Source organism: Mustela nigripes, chromosome 16 (assembly GCF_022355385.1).
Source record: "Mustela nigripes isolate SB6536 chromosome 16, MUSNIG.SB6536, whole genome shotgun sequence".
Taxonomy (NCBI): domain Eukaryota; kingdom Metazoa; phylum Chordata; class Mammalia; order Carnivora; family Mustelidae; genus Mustela; species Mustela nigripes.
Genome location: NC_081572.1, coordinates 25,237,576 through 25,251,730, shown reverse-complemented (window position 1 = coordinate 25,251,730; position 14,155 = coordinate 25,237,576). Strand labels below are relative to the sequence as shown.

General features: G+C 53.4%; 1 protein-coding gene across 1 annotated transcript; it reads left to right on the top strand.

The window, feature by feature from the left end:
* Positions 1–1,371: 1,371 nt before the first annotated feature.
* On the top strand, positions 1,372–14,149 carry LRRC59 (leucine rich repeat containing 59). The gene is made up of 7 exons (XM_059380296.1): positions 1,372–1,700; positions 3,038–3,097; positions 4,704–4,862; positions 5,047–5,151; positions 8,423–8,495; positions 10,712–10,885; positions 12,467–14,149. The coding sequence occupies exons 1-7, from the start codon at positions 1,596–1,598 to the stop codon at positions 12,709–12,711; spliced, it is 921 nt and encodes a 306-aa protein (XP_059236279.1). The 5' UTR covers positions 1,372–1,595; the 3' UTR covers positions 12,712–14,149.
* The last annotated feature ends 6 nt before the right edge of the window (positions 14,150–14,155 follow it).

Here is a 14,155-nt window from a genome sequence, read left to right as displayed (position 1 = left end):
TCATGGTGGTCAGGGGAGGTTTCCTGAAGGACTAAAAATTAGCTAAGAAGAGGTGCATTGGGAAGCAAGGCCATTCCAGGAGAAGAGAAAGGTGTGGAGGCGAATGCAAGAAAGACCTTAGGGTTTGAAGCCAGCGGCCAAGAAAGAATTCTTGAGACATCTTTGGTGCAAAAAGATGATTTTATTAAAGCGTGAGGCCCATGGGCAGAAAGAGCTGCCCTGGGGTCATGAGGAGTGGCCCATCATTTACTTTCAAGTTGGGAGGGGGTTAAGGATAGCCTAAGTCTCAAAGGAATTTTGGAAGCAGGTTTCTAGGACCTTGAGGGGGCTAGCTATTGTTGGGAAAAGGTCATTTATTACTGTCTAATAAAACCTTAGTCATGAGACCCTTCAGATGTATATCGGTGGGCCATAGGCTTGGGGGATGATTGCCAATGTGTATGGGGTAGAGGGGTAGAGATAAAGGAAGTTTCCAAAGGAATTTTTTTTATGTTGAAGCAATCTTACAGGATCCTGGGGCCAGGGTGGAGGGCTGGGGGGGGTGGTCAGGCTTCCTTTGCCCTCCAACAAGGTATTAACATGGAGGCAGCTGAGTTTGGAGAGGAATGTCACTCTGTCTGTTTTAAGGACTTAGCAGTGGGCTGTAAGTAGTAAGGAAATTTAATAATTTTTCTTTTGCCTTTGCTTCCTACATCAGAGGCCACCTAATGGAAGTCTACACAGCATCCCAGGCAGGGAGGGGCTGGGGATGGTGAGGAGACTGCAGAAGCAGGCAGGGACCAGTCTAGAAAGGAGAGTAGTCCATATTCTAGAGGTAGCCGGAGGTTTGAAAGGTTTTAAGCAGAGGAAAGACTTGGCTATATTTTTAGGATGATCATCTGGGCAGTTCGGTAGAGGTGGCTGGCAGGGAGAGAGACTCAGAGTAATCCATGCACGAGGTGATGGCGGCCTGGACAAGAGGCTGGGGCAGGGAAGAGGAGTTCAGAGAGATAAAGAGGCTGAAATTTCCGGATGATGATCATGTGGAAATTAAGTAAAGAGGACAAGGAGCAATTTTGAAAGACTTGCAGTTTTGGCTTCTAATCCAGGGGAATGGGGGTGATCTGATGAAGTCAATTTTGGATGCAACCCAGGTCTTCTGGCGCCCAGTCCCGTGCCCTTTTGCCTCTTGCCGCTGCCAACGTCGGTAGCGAACCCTGGGCCTTTGGGGAAAAAACCGAGCCTCGGATGGGCAACGGAAATCCTAGCTTTGAACGCCACCCTTCCAAAGGCGGCGGCCACTGCAATGCGCCCTCCTAGGCGCCAGATGGCGTTCCCGCACATGCCCGGGCTGCTCTGGCCCCGTCCGTCTCAGTGGCCGCGGAAGGTGACGTGGACACGGAAGTGGTCGTCGTCGCGGCGGCACGGGTGGGAGTGGGGCGCGGGGCTCAGAGTGCAGCGGACGGTCGGGCGGACGACGGCGTCTCGCACCTGCGGCGGCGGAGGACGCGGGCCTTGCCGGTTGGGTGCGAGTCCACTGAACCGACGAGCAGCTTCTCAGCCCGTCTCCTGCCCGTTGGAGCCCCCGGAGCCGGGACCGCTCGGCCGGCGTCACCATGACCAAGGCCGGTAGCAAGGGCGGGAACCTCCGCGACAAGCTGGACGGCAACGAGCTGGACCTGAGCCTCAGCGACCTGAACGAGGTCCCCGTCAAGGAGCTGGTCAGTACAGCCCCGCCAGGCCCAGGTGTCGCCCGAGACGGTGCTGGCCTCTGTGCGGGCCGCCTCCTTTCCAACGCCTCACTTTCCAGATCTTAAAACTAGGTGGAAGGAGTGGGACTTAGTTCCCGGGGAGTCCCCCTCTGCCCCCAGTTTTCTTCCTGGGATGTACACGTGTCACTTTGGCGCAGTTCCAGAAGATGAGAAGGCGCTGCCCGTTCGGTCCTGGGCTGTTTACGGGTCAGGGGTGAATCTCCCCTCCCGTCTCGGGAGCTTTCACAGCGCTCAGCTCCGTGTTTGACTCAAAGTAGGCGCCCACGGAGTGCTTGCTGGCTGTTCGGAGAATGAATGAATCAATGAATGAATGACTCCTCTAGAGAAGTAGGCCTCTGGGTGGACCTGGGTGTGGCCCGGAACTTTGCATTTCTAGGAAGAGGGCCATCCCAGCTGGCTGTCCCGGTCCTGAGACATCCTTCCTTGAAGAATGTGTAGTGTCACTGCTTGGTTGGCTAGTGCTCTTCCCAGCACAGCCTCAACTGGCTGGAATCCATCTGCCCACCCCACCACCCCTCTACTCTCACACTCCCAACCATGAAACTGAGACCTGAGGTCCCAGGAAAATCAAACTGGTCTGTTGCCAAAGTGGAGTTAGATCACAATCCCTGCTTTTCCCATCAGGTTTCCTTCTGGCACCAGCACACTGGGGTCACTTTGGGTGACCTACGCTTTCCTGCCTTTAATGAATTACGTTTGCCTTTGGCGCTTGGCTCTGTAGTATGGAGGTTAGAACAGGTTTCCAGTCCATATTCCAGTTCCATTGCTTAAGAGCCACCTCCCTGCCCTTGGCAAGCTGGTTAACCTTTAAGCCCATAGATTTCCTCATTAATAAAATGGTGGTAATAGTTCCCATTTTACAGGCTTGTGAGGATTAAGATTGGAGTGTAAGATCCTTGGTAGGTAGTAAATGTTGACACATGCAGCTGTTATATTATTATTACTATTACATTATATACATATATATTTTTAAAGATTTTATTTATTTATTTGACAGACAGAGATCACAAGTAGGCAGAGAGGCAGGCAGAGAGAGAGGAAGAAGCAGGCTCCCCGACGAGCGGAGAGCCCGATGCGGGGCTCGATCCCAGGACCCTGGGATCATGACCTGAGCCAAAGGCAGAGGCTTTAACCCACTGAGCCACTTAGGTGCACCTATTCCATTATATTTGAGTGCTAATTTTTAAAGGCCTTCCTAATTGTGGGAATTTTCTCTGGAGAAGGCTTCATGTCACTGAACCATTCCATGTGTTTGTCTGACATTGTGTTCTCGTTCCTTTTCCTAGGCTGCCCTCCCGAAGGCCACCGTGCTGGACCTGTCCTGCAATAAGCTGACTAGTCTCCCGGTAAGACTGGCAGGCGGGCACGCTTCCTTGTAGAGCCGTGATGCTTCTTGTTTGAGGGTGTTATGTCTTTAGAGTTGTAATTTCAGGACAGGCCTGCAGCCAAGCTGTGACTGAAGGGGAGCTTGCTGGGGGTGGAGTGGAGTGGTTTGTCTCAGCAGGAAAGGAAGCACGGTAGAGGTTTCATTCTTTAGAACAGTTGGAAGGTCAGGCCTTGAAAAACTAAAGTCGACAATGCTGGCTGATCACTTTGTGGGGTCATCTTTTTTCCTCCCTTATATTATTCCTTTGAAAGATAGTTTACCCTCCCTATTGTGGAGAGGAGAGGAGAGGCCATTCTGTAAGTCCCTCTGATTTCTAGGGAAAAAGCTGCTTATGAACAGCTTCCGTGTGTATCTTTTGATGAGGAACAGGAAAAAAGATGTGGCTTTTGGGGACTACTGTATTATTATTCTCCCAGCTCTTGAATTACTTGAGATGCTTTTTTGTTTGACACATCCAGCCTGTGGTCAGGTCCTTTCGATTTTTCTTGCACAACTGCCAGTTCTCCTTCTCCATTATATGCTTTGCGATGTCTTCAGTACACGGTCCTTAATCTGCGTAGGCCCCAGAATGGTTCAGCCCTTTAGCCGCTCGTGGGTGACGGCCGGTCTGTGCTTCAGAGCAGCATGCCGTCAGTGTCAGGACCGAGTTTGTTGCCGTTGTTGTCTTTGCCAGCAATCACTCTGGCTGTGTCACTCCCTGCTCGGCTCCACTGGGCTCCGCTCCGGGATCGGGTCTCAGAAGTTGGCAGTTTCTTCCTTGGGTCATTAGTCTGTTCTCCTGTCAGTATTCCCCTTGGGCCTTGCTCATTATCTCTAGCATCTTCCCGCAGCTCAGCAAGAACCGTTTCTCATTGAGAAAGCATCCAGAATCCCACTGCTTCTAGGCAGCATTTCATGTCTAGTGAAAGTATGGTGGCCAGTACCTGCCGCCTGCCACTGCTGTGCATGTTGTCCGCAGTCCCCCCGTACCCCTCCGCCCCGTGCGCTTTTCAGTCCGAGTGAGTTCAGCTGTTTGTGCCTTCCTTGGCAGAGCCGATATGCTGGCAGTTACAGATCCCCAGAGAGCATGAGCAGTGCCCCTGCGCCAAGGTGGGAGCAGTACCGCAGATAGGTGCTGTCCTAGGTGCTGCAAAGAACAGAGAATGCCACTTTGTTTGATACAGTTTGTTTGCTATGAGTGCCTGAGGGCGCTCCATTGTTTTAGGGAACTGGATGGTCCCCATGCGCTTTGACTGCCCCCGTGGAAGGAGAGCACAGGGTGCCGTTGGGGGGCCGAAGAGGTCCCTTGTCCCTCCAGGAGCAATGTGGAGGTTGGGTTGGAGGGTGCACGGAGCATGAGGGAACACACACTTATTTTGTGCCGACTTGGTGCCAAGTCCTTGAACGGAAGCAGCTCACTGCTTCCCCTGCAGAAGTGCTGGTTGTCGGCTGCATCTCCTTGCAGGCAGAAGAGCTGGGGGCAGGTGGGGTCAGGCTTTCCACAAAGCTGCCTCCACCTCCAGGGCTCTGTTATCTCCCTCGAAGGAGTGGGCCCAGGGCTGAGGTGTTCCATGTCTGGGTCCTAGGCGGATTTCTGTGGCCTCACACACCTGGTGAAGCTGGACCTGAGCAAGAATAAACTGCAGCAGCTGCCGGCCGACTTTGGCCGTCTGGTCAACCTCCAGCACCTGGATCTCCTCAACAACAGGCTGGTGACCCTGCCTGTCAGCTTCGCTCAGCTCAAGGTAACAGTTCACAAACCAGTGTTTGGTGCCAGGTGAGGCAGAGGGCCTGGGGACGGGCGGGGCACAGCCGTGCACGTGGCCTGCAGGGACCCCACCTTGGTGCTGCCGCCTTGGAAGTCAGAGGCTTGCTTCTGGCTCCTTCAGCTTGAGGGGCTTGAGCAGCCTCTCTGTCCTGTCTCTTCAGAGCTTGAAGTGGCTGGACCTGAAGGATAACCCCCTGGATCCTGCCCTGGCCAAAGTGGCAGGGGATTGCCTGGACGAGAAGCAGTGCAAGCAGTGTGCCAACAAGGTAAGCACGGAGCTCCCCGGGGCCTCCCCCACTCAGTCCCCTGGGACTCGCTGCTGCCTCCTCTTGTTTCTTCCCCTCCTGGGGCACCTGTAGCTGTTCGAGGTTTCCAGCATTGAGGTCTCAGTGAAATAGGGCTGCTAGCAGCCAGTCAGGTAGAGGGACCTTTGTTTGTGTTGCTTTTATAAGTAGAAAAGCTTCTCTGTTGCAAAACTTCCATTCTTAAGAAACCAGCACCTCAGGGGGCCTGGGTGGCTCAGTCAGTTACGCATCTGTCTTTGGCTTAGGTCATGGCCAGAGGGTCCTGGGATCAAGTCCCATATCAGGCTCCCTGCTCAATAGGGAGCCTGCTTCTGCTGCACCCCCTGCTTGTGCGCTCGCGTGTGTGCTTTCTCTGTCTGATAAATAAAATCTTAAAGAAACCAGGACCTTGCCTAATCCAACATCACACCATTGACAGTTCTTTAATTGGACAAGAAGATTATCTGAGTTACGGGTATTGTAGGAATTTTGATAATAAAAGTGTTGTTAATATTCATAAGCTTATATCTGTAAGCAGACACATCCTGGGCAGATCTGACATTTGATTTCAGTCAAGTTGTCTGATGTAGGAGGAACTAAAGGCAGCATGGAAGACAGGCATCGCCAACAGGCCTGAAGATGCCTTGCACTTTTTTTTTTTTTTAAGAATTTTTATTTTTAGCAAGAGACTGCGTATGAGAGGGAAGGCGCAGAGGCCAAGGGAGAGGATCCCAAGCAGGCTCCACTCTTAGTGCGGAGTCCGATGCGGAGCTCAGTCTCATAACCCCGAGATTGCTACCTGAGCCGAAATCAAGAGTCAGACGCTTAACCAATTGAGTCCCCCAGGCGCCCCACACCTTGCACTGCATCTCTCTTAACACCAGCCACGGTCACTTTTTCCCTCCAGCTTTAGAACAGCTGAGCGCCAGATGGCTTACTTGGCCTTGTCTAGGAGGCATGAGGAACAGAAAGGACTCGAAACGCTTCAACTTTAAATGCTAGAATTAAGGGAAGTGGAATGGGGGCATAGCGGGTCTCTAGGCGAATCCCAGGAATAATGGCCTTTCTTTTCTTACCGTTAGTTCAGGGCTTCTTAGAAAGTCTCATCTTGTGTCTCACCCATTGTCACAGGAGACCAGGTACAAGGTCAGTGTGGCCCGGTAGCCCTTGGCAGAGAACAGTAGAAGTGATCAGTGCGGCCCCGGTGCTTAGGAGTGCTGTCTGTTCTGAAGGACGGCAGGTGCTGTGACCGACCACTCCTCTTCCTGTGTCCCTCTTGCTTTATGCTTCCCCTCCTGATCCTCATCGCCCTGGGAGGCACAGCTCCCTTCCACTCCCCTGGCACACGAAACGCTCCCTATGCACACCCTTTTTATTTACCTACATGTTCATTCAACTAATAGTACGTTAAACTGTATGAAAGTGCCGATATTCCTCAAAGATTGTTTATTTATTTATGTATTTGACAGAGACATAGCAAGAGAAGGAGCGCAAGCAGGGGGAATGGGAGAGGGAGAAGCAGGCTTCCTGCTGAGCAAGGAGCCTGATGTGGGGCTCCATCCCAGGACCCTGGGATCATGACCCGAGCTGAAGGCAGATGCCTGTGAGCCACCCAGGTGCCCCTCAAAGATCATTTTTATTAGCACCAAGATGTTTAGTGTTAGCATACAGCTTCCAGAGCGAGCCCGCTACTGCCTTGTGGGTATGGTCTCTGAAGCCGTGCTCCCTGGCACCATGGCCCAGCACAGACTCTGGTGTGTGGCACACCGTTAGGCGTCATAGCAGAGTGGCTTGGGCCAGCCGGAATGAGGTCACTTGTCCCCAGGAGTTAGCTTAGACTTCCCCAGCTCTGACCTCGTGTGGGTGCATGGCTAGGAGCAGAGTACAGCACCTTTTAAAAATAATTTGTTAGCTGGATGGTATTTATCAAGTGCTTACTGTATGCTGTGGACTGGCACAGACGGATGGTGTCTGCCCTTCAGGGCTCATGGTCCACACTAGAGGCGTCGCTCCCATTTCTGAGCTGACATAGAACTCCTGATGTAGGGGAGCCCGGGTGAAAAGAGACGTGTCTCAAACCTCTCTGCTCTTTATTTAGCCACCGGTATACCCCTTAAAACCACCAGAATGGTTGGTGTTTATTTAGTATTTGGAGTTCAGAGTGAGACGGTGACTTTGAACTTGGGTTGCCTGCCGCCATCAGGCTTGACCCTCAACAGATCTGCACTCCTTGTTGAGTGGCCATTGTTTAGTGAGCTTGATTCCCTTCCGAGAGGTTGCAGCAGGTTCAAGGCCTGGGACAGGGTTCCTTGTGGCTTCAAAGCAGGCTCTTGCAGGAAGCCTGAGAGGGGAAGTCACTTGCTAAGGTCACACGGTTAGGAAGTGGTAGAGTCAGGATTGCGCTGGGCTTTAAGCTTGCACTGTCCTCTACATCCAAGGGATACTAGCTTCTAAAGATACAAACAAACTAAAAAATAGTCTTTTCACCTCTTCTTCTACCCATGGCTGTAATGAGAATTTCTGGGGCTGTCGGAGTCAGAAGCCACCCATGATTGAGTGGACAAGGACTGGGCACTAGGGCTTTGTCTGCTAAGTGGGCTGCATGGTGCTTCCCTTCCTCCTAGAGGCTCCCTTGCTCTGTGTGCTGACATGAGTGGGACAGGCTCTGGCCCAGGAGCTCAGAAGACCTGTACTCTAAGCTGTGCTACTTTGAAGCCATGTAACGTGGACAGATCATCCCTACCGCCACCCCCCTGCCCGCCTTGGTTTTTTGCCTCTTGAAATGGGGAGCCAAGCAATCATTCATTAAACTTAGTATTGAGTGTCTAGCCGGCAGAGAGGACAGCAGTCTCCACCCTCAAGACCTTAGTGTTGAGACCAGGAGAGGGAAGGCGCCTTTCTAGATAGGGAGGCGGGGAGCTTGCATAAGGGAGCCAGGGTGGGAAGCTCGGCAGCAGAGCTGCTGGAGGTTGACGGGAGACCACATGTGTGACAGTAACTACAGAGCAGGACCCTTGATACACTCCAATTGGCATCTGCTCACAGCTTTAGTGGCCTGGGCTCGAATGACCCGTTTGCAGCTAAGGCTGGCGGTGTAAGTCGGGAGACAGGGACGGGATTACCTTCCTTCCCTCTGCGTTGTCTGGGGCTGTGCCAGCCTGAAAAGAGCAGGGGGCCCCTTGGAGCCTCTGGAGTGGACGTGTGCTCTATGGCTTCCCTGGCTCCTAGCACTTCACCTCTCTCCCTCCTGCAGGTGTTACAGCACATGAAGGCTGTCCAGGCTGATCAGGAGCGAGAGAGGCAGCGGCGGCTGGAAGTAGAACGAGGTACATGCCATCCCCCCTTCAGCTGTCTTCCCGTCCTTCTGCAGCTGCTGACTCCCCTGTGGCGGGGGCTGGGGTCCCTGGAAGTGGCGGCAGAGCAGCAGGGGACCGTGTGGCAGTGGACAACGTCCTCTCTGTCCGACAGGTCTGTCTCCAGGCCTGGCTCGCTCACTGAGCTTCAGAGCCCTCCAGCCTGCTAGGAGGGTTAAGAGGCATCAGAGGTTAAATAATGTCAAGACCGTCTCCTTCAAGCCCTCCCCAGAGCTCCCCTCTGGTAGGCAGTCCCTGTTCCTGTACCTGCTCAAGTCTGAAACTGGAAAGAAAGATAGCCAGGATTCCTTTGTTCAGTTACTCCAATATCCAGTCTGTTAGCAAGTCCTGGTGTGATGCTCCCTCCCTGCCAGGCCGCCCCAGGACTCAGCCCCCCTGCTGTAGCCAGTCCTGGTGCTTCCCAGCTCCGTGGCCTTTTGGCACACTCGCGCCCCCTCTGCCCGGCAGCCACAGTGATCTTTCTTTTTTATTTATTTATTTATTTATTTATTTATTTATTTATTATTTATTTGACAGAGAGAAATCACAAGTAGATGGAGAGGCAGGCAGAGAGAGAGAGAGGGAAGCAGGCTCCCTGCTGAGCAGAGAGCCCGATGCGGGACTGGATCCCAGGACCCCGAGATCATGACCTAAGCCGAAGGCAGCGGTTTAACCCACTGAGCCACCCAGGCACCCCCACAGTGATCTTTCTAAAACAAGTCAATCATGCTGCTCTTTGCTTACAGCATTCTGATGGCTTCTGCTGGAACTTAGGATGACATTCAGACATCATCCCGGGGCTAACAAGGCTCGCCGTGGCCCCAGCCTGCTTGCTTCTCCCGCTCCGTCCCATACCCTGGGGAGAGAGTGCTGGTAGCCCTAGCCACACGAGCCCCTGCTGTTGCTGGAGCACACCGAGGCTGCGCTCACTTCAGGGCCTGGGCTGGGTTGCTCTTCCCTCAGCTCCTTACACAGCTGGGTTTGTGTGCTTCCTCAGGTCTGCTCACAGGTTCCCTTAGCTTTGCTGTAACCCCCTCAGAAGCACCCAGACTTGGGCCTCCATCCCGCCTGTCTCTCCCTCACAATCTCTCTCTGGCACACATCATGTACGGTTTGTTCACTTGTCTCCGTCTCTAGGAAGCTTTAGGCGCTGGAACCTGACTTGTCCTCCCCACTGTATCCCGAGTAAGGCTTAGTGGGCAGCGGGCACTTGTTGCTGGAGGACTTGCGGGGTTGGGGAGGGACGGGTGTAGTCCTGGTTCTAGGCGAAGCCTGAGATGGAGCCCAAGTGACTCCGGGCCCTTTTACATGTATGGTCCCATGATGCCATGTTTCCTTGGGCCACAGCTGCTTGACTTCCTGCTGCCATGTGCTCTCTCCAGGCTGGGTGTAAGTGCCCTTGGCATTCTCAGTGCCCAGCTGGAACTTGGAGCTTCTTTGTACGTGGAAAACCAGTGGAAAGCTCCAGTACTTAGCATACTGCTCTTCAGCCACATTATGGGTCAGATAGGCTTTTAAGCTGTTAAGGGACTTTTAACTCCCTAATTTGTGGCATTCTGGCTTTGGAAAAATGTGCTTCATGCTTCCAAATAACTCATTGGGAAGTGCATTTTTAGAAGCCGGTGATTTCTGAGTTGGGTACTGGATGTGAATGCACTTGAACCGTGAAGTAAATCAGAAGGCGCCACAGACTCCTGAGGTGAGGTCTGGAGTTTACCCTCTGACAAATTGTTAGTCTTGCTTTCTCAGCAAAACACTTCCATCTTCTCTCACGGTGAACTTGAACACTCACTTTCTCTTCTTCCTTGGCCTTCCCATGCCACGTTCCTTTTTGAGGCTGGGAGGATAAGAATCCCACAGAACCCACACCCCTGGTGTCTCTTCTCCTGACAGCTGAGTTGTAGAAGGCTGTCACTCATGTGCTTTCTGAACCCTCCAGCTCGTCACCCATGCCCCTTGTTACATCTCCCTAATCTCTCTGCTGCTCGGGGCTTGGACCCCTTTAATCCATTCAGTAAACCCTGAGAGTGGCTTCCCCGAGAGCAGAGAGACTGCCTTTTCCCCTTAATATAGCTTAAGTGACCTGCGGCCTAAGGGAAGGGAGGCTGAACCCCAGCTTTTAGTTCCTCGGGAAAGCATTCTTGCAGGTTTATGGGCGAGTAGTCATTTCGGGGTGCATTTTCCGGTAGAGGCCGAGAAGAAGCGGGAGGCCAAGCAGCGGGCTAAGGAGGCTCAGGAGCGGGAGCTGCGGAAGCGGGAGAAGGCGGAAGAGAAGGAGCGCCGGAGGAAGGAGTACGACGCCCTCAAGGCAGCCAAGCGGGAGCAGGAGAAGAAGCCCAAGAAGGAGATGAATCAGGCCCCGAGTACGTGTTCACAGTCACAGGGCTCCTGCTGGGGTGCAGTGAGGGCAGAGGAGTGAGTGTGTGAAGCAGCCCCCGTGGTCAGATCGAGCAGACTCTGAGGCCCGGGGAAGCTTGGAGGGTTTGGTGGCTGGGCGTGGGGGTCGTTCTGGGGAGCAGGTGCTCTGCTGCCGTGTTGCCCCAGGGTGTTCGGTCAGAGGTGGCTGAGAGCCTTCCCTGAACAGGGAGCTGCCCTTCCTGTCAGGGTTAGATGCTAGAATCACAACAAGGCGAGGACAGTGCCCTTCAAAGCCCCTCACGTCGTCTGTGACTCTGTGATGTGCAGGTGGCATCTTGAGTGCCAGTACCGTCCTGGGGAGGCTGGCACTGCCTCTGCTTCTCTCTCTAGGTCGGAGCAGAGTGCTCGCTCTCTTTCTGCTTGAACACCAGCGGAATCCTTTGGCTGTGTTCAGGGAGCCATGTAGTATAAAAAACCCGCTAACGTTTTGCCTGAATGTGTCGAGTTGGTGAGGTGATAACAGCTCTGTGTGCAGCGGGGGGTTGCATACCCTCTGGGTCAGTGGGGGCCCCCAACAGAGAGGCCACTGAGGGCGGAAGGAGCCCTGTCGGGTGGGCCGAGGCCAGGGGCACTGCTGCTCGCCCTTGCCGGCCTTGAGCAAGTTGCCTAGCCACTTTTTTGTTTCCTTGTGTAAAACGAGGATCGGACCTCCTTATAGGGCAGCTTTAAGTGAAAATCTGTGTGACAGGATCATGCAGTTCTTGGCATGTGGGCACTCCGTCAAGATTTTTAAAGTTTGGTTTAAAACAATCTCAAAACCAATTTTTTTAAAAAAAATTAGAAATGCAATATATATATGTTCATCCCAGAGAACTAAAAAAGTTCCATATATGTCTCAGAAAATGGCAATCACCTGTAATCCCCCACACCCAGCAGCAGTCACTGTTGACAGGGTGTTAGCTCACCTTCCCAGGTTGTTTTTAGGATTATTTGAGAGAGCAAGTGAGCAAGCGTGCCCACAAGCGGCAGAGGCAGAGGGAGACTCAAGCAGACTCCGCGCTGAGGCCGCAGCCCAATGCAAGGCTCAATCCCATGACCCCGAGATCGTGACCTGAGCAGAAACCCAGAGTCGTCCGTTTAACCGATGTGTGCCACCCTGGTGCCCCTGGGCTTTCTTTTTATGTGCCTCCTCTTCTAGAATAAGGACATGAACAACAATAACAGATCTCCGGCCTGTTTCCCCAGATGGGCAGCATGCTACCCGTGCTCAGTGCCCCCTGAAAAGCCCGTCCCCTGACCCCGAGGGTCACCCCAGGGACCGCGAGCTGCATGAGGCACCTGGAATGAGTTCTCGTTCCAAGCAAGCTCCCTGGGGAGCCACTGGGGGAGGACTTCTGCCTCAGTCTCCATGTCAGCAGAGTGTATGAGAACTCAGATGTTCCTGAAAGTTTCTCTTCGGGGCCTGGGGGTCTTCATTGCGGAAGAGGGTGGAGCGGGTCCGCGCGGGGAGACGAGTGTCGCTGGGTACAGTGCGTGTCTCCTCAGACTGATGGAACTTTCTATCTGCGGTGCCTCTGTCCCTGCAGAGTCCAAGTCTGGCTCTCGGCCCCGCAAGCCACCTCCCCGGAGACACAGCAGGTCCTGGGTCGTGCTGAAGCTGTTGCTGCTGCTGCTGCTGTGTGCGGCCGGCGGGCTGGTGGCCTGTCGGGTGACCGAGCTGCGGCGGCAGCCCCTCTGCGCCAGCGTGAACACCATCTACGACAATGCGCTCCGGGGGCTGCGTGGCCACGACATCCTGCAGTGGGTGCTGCAGACCGAGTCTCAGCAGTGAGCTTGTCCTCAACACCTGCTGCCTCCCAGCCTTGGAGCTTGGATTCCTATGGAATTGGGTTCTGCTGGACACAAACCTCTTTCTAGCATCAGATCTACCTGCCGTCATCCAGTGGCTGCCGATTGGTACTTGAGATCTCCTCTCTGTAGGACTTCTTTGTTCCTTAGTCAGGGTTCCCTGGTGGAATGAGGAGAAGTGGGAGGTGGGGACAGTTTACCTGCATGCCTAAAGGAATAGGCTTGGGGTGGGCAGAGGAAAAAAACCGGCCTTTTCTAGTTGTTGCACAAAGCTGTGTAAAGGCAAGGCTCGTTTCTACTAAACGATCAGGTCAGCTGTCACTACATTTATACTTTTGTATGTCACAAACCCTTTCTTTCATTCCTCCCTGTGTAGCCAGGGCAGATCAGGAGGCAGTGCGATATTGGGGACGAAGGGAACACCATACTCAGCAAATCTAGCCTAAATTGGGGGGCGGGGGAGGGTATACCTATTTTCTTAAGGACCTCAGACATTTTAATGACCATACAAAATCTCAGGCTGTGAAAGGGACTTCAGGACCATCCATTCCATTAGTACCACGTGCAGACAGGGAAACTGAGGCCTTCCATGACTTGCCTTCGGTCTCCCAGCTAGTTGGAGGCAGAACTAGACTCCCACTCCAGTATCCTTTCTTTCCATCACTTTGCTTCCTTAACAATGTCTGGAGAGAAGAGAACTCGCCCCGGAACTGAGCAGTCTCTCGGCTGGAGTGCAGACTCTCAGGACGGTAGGCAGCTTTGTGTCCCACAAATAGGATTCTCCCAGCCAGGAGGGTCTGGGGCAGCTCCTACGGCGTCCTGCCCCGACTCCTGTGGCTTTCACAAAACGGTCCAGGCTCCTTGGCTCTGTTAGAGCATTAACTCCCTGGTTGCCAGTAAACAAGGAGGTGGACCGTCACAAAGCCATTCTGTCTGTGATAGCTGTCGGTAATCGGTGTGATAAAGTCAGAGACAGCCTGCAGACTGAAGTTTCATAGGGCTGGAGGTTTAGCGTTGTTTGGGTCCCAACCTTAGCGCTGTTTGGGTCCTGTTCCTCCACAACAAAGGGAAACAAGTAGCACCATGGAGTTGGAAAGTAGCGCGTTTACAAACAGCTAGTGCAGAGAGGGGGAGGGCCGTCTGTTCTCCTGCCTGCCAGATGCAGCCTCTTCTTGCTCTGTGGCCTCTTTGCACAGAAGCCAGAGGAAGGGATAAGGTGTGGTTGTCTTGGTGCTCATTCACTGAAACTCCCAACTATAGGCTGCTTGTCTCCTCCTCAGGAGAGCAAGATCCGGTCATAATGCAGAGATAGAGGGTGGGGCCCAGCTTTCAGCCTTTGTGGCTCACCTGGATGGGACAGCCACTCCTGACTGTCCTCAGACTGGAAGAGTGACTTGTTCCCCCCCCACCCCCCATCCCCAGATATT

What these genes read in the sequence shown, in the direction of transcription:
- LRRC59 (XM_059380296.1), top strand. Translation starts at nt 1,596, where the DNA reads ATGACCAAGGCCGGTAGCAAGGGCGGGAACCTCCGCGACAAGCTGGAC. An exon ending in AGGTCCCCGTCAAGGAGCTG is followed by an intron (nt 1,701 to 3,037) that starts GTCAGTACAGCC and finishes TCCTTTTCCTAG; the next exon opens with GCTGCCCTCCCGAAGGCCAC. An exon ending in TCAGCTTCGCTCAGCTCAAG is followed by an intron (nt 4,863 to 5,046) that starts GTAACAGTTCAC and finishes CTGTCTCTTCAG; the next exon opens with AGCTTGAAGTGGCTGGACCT.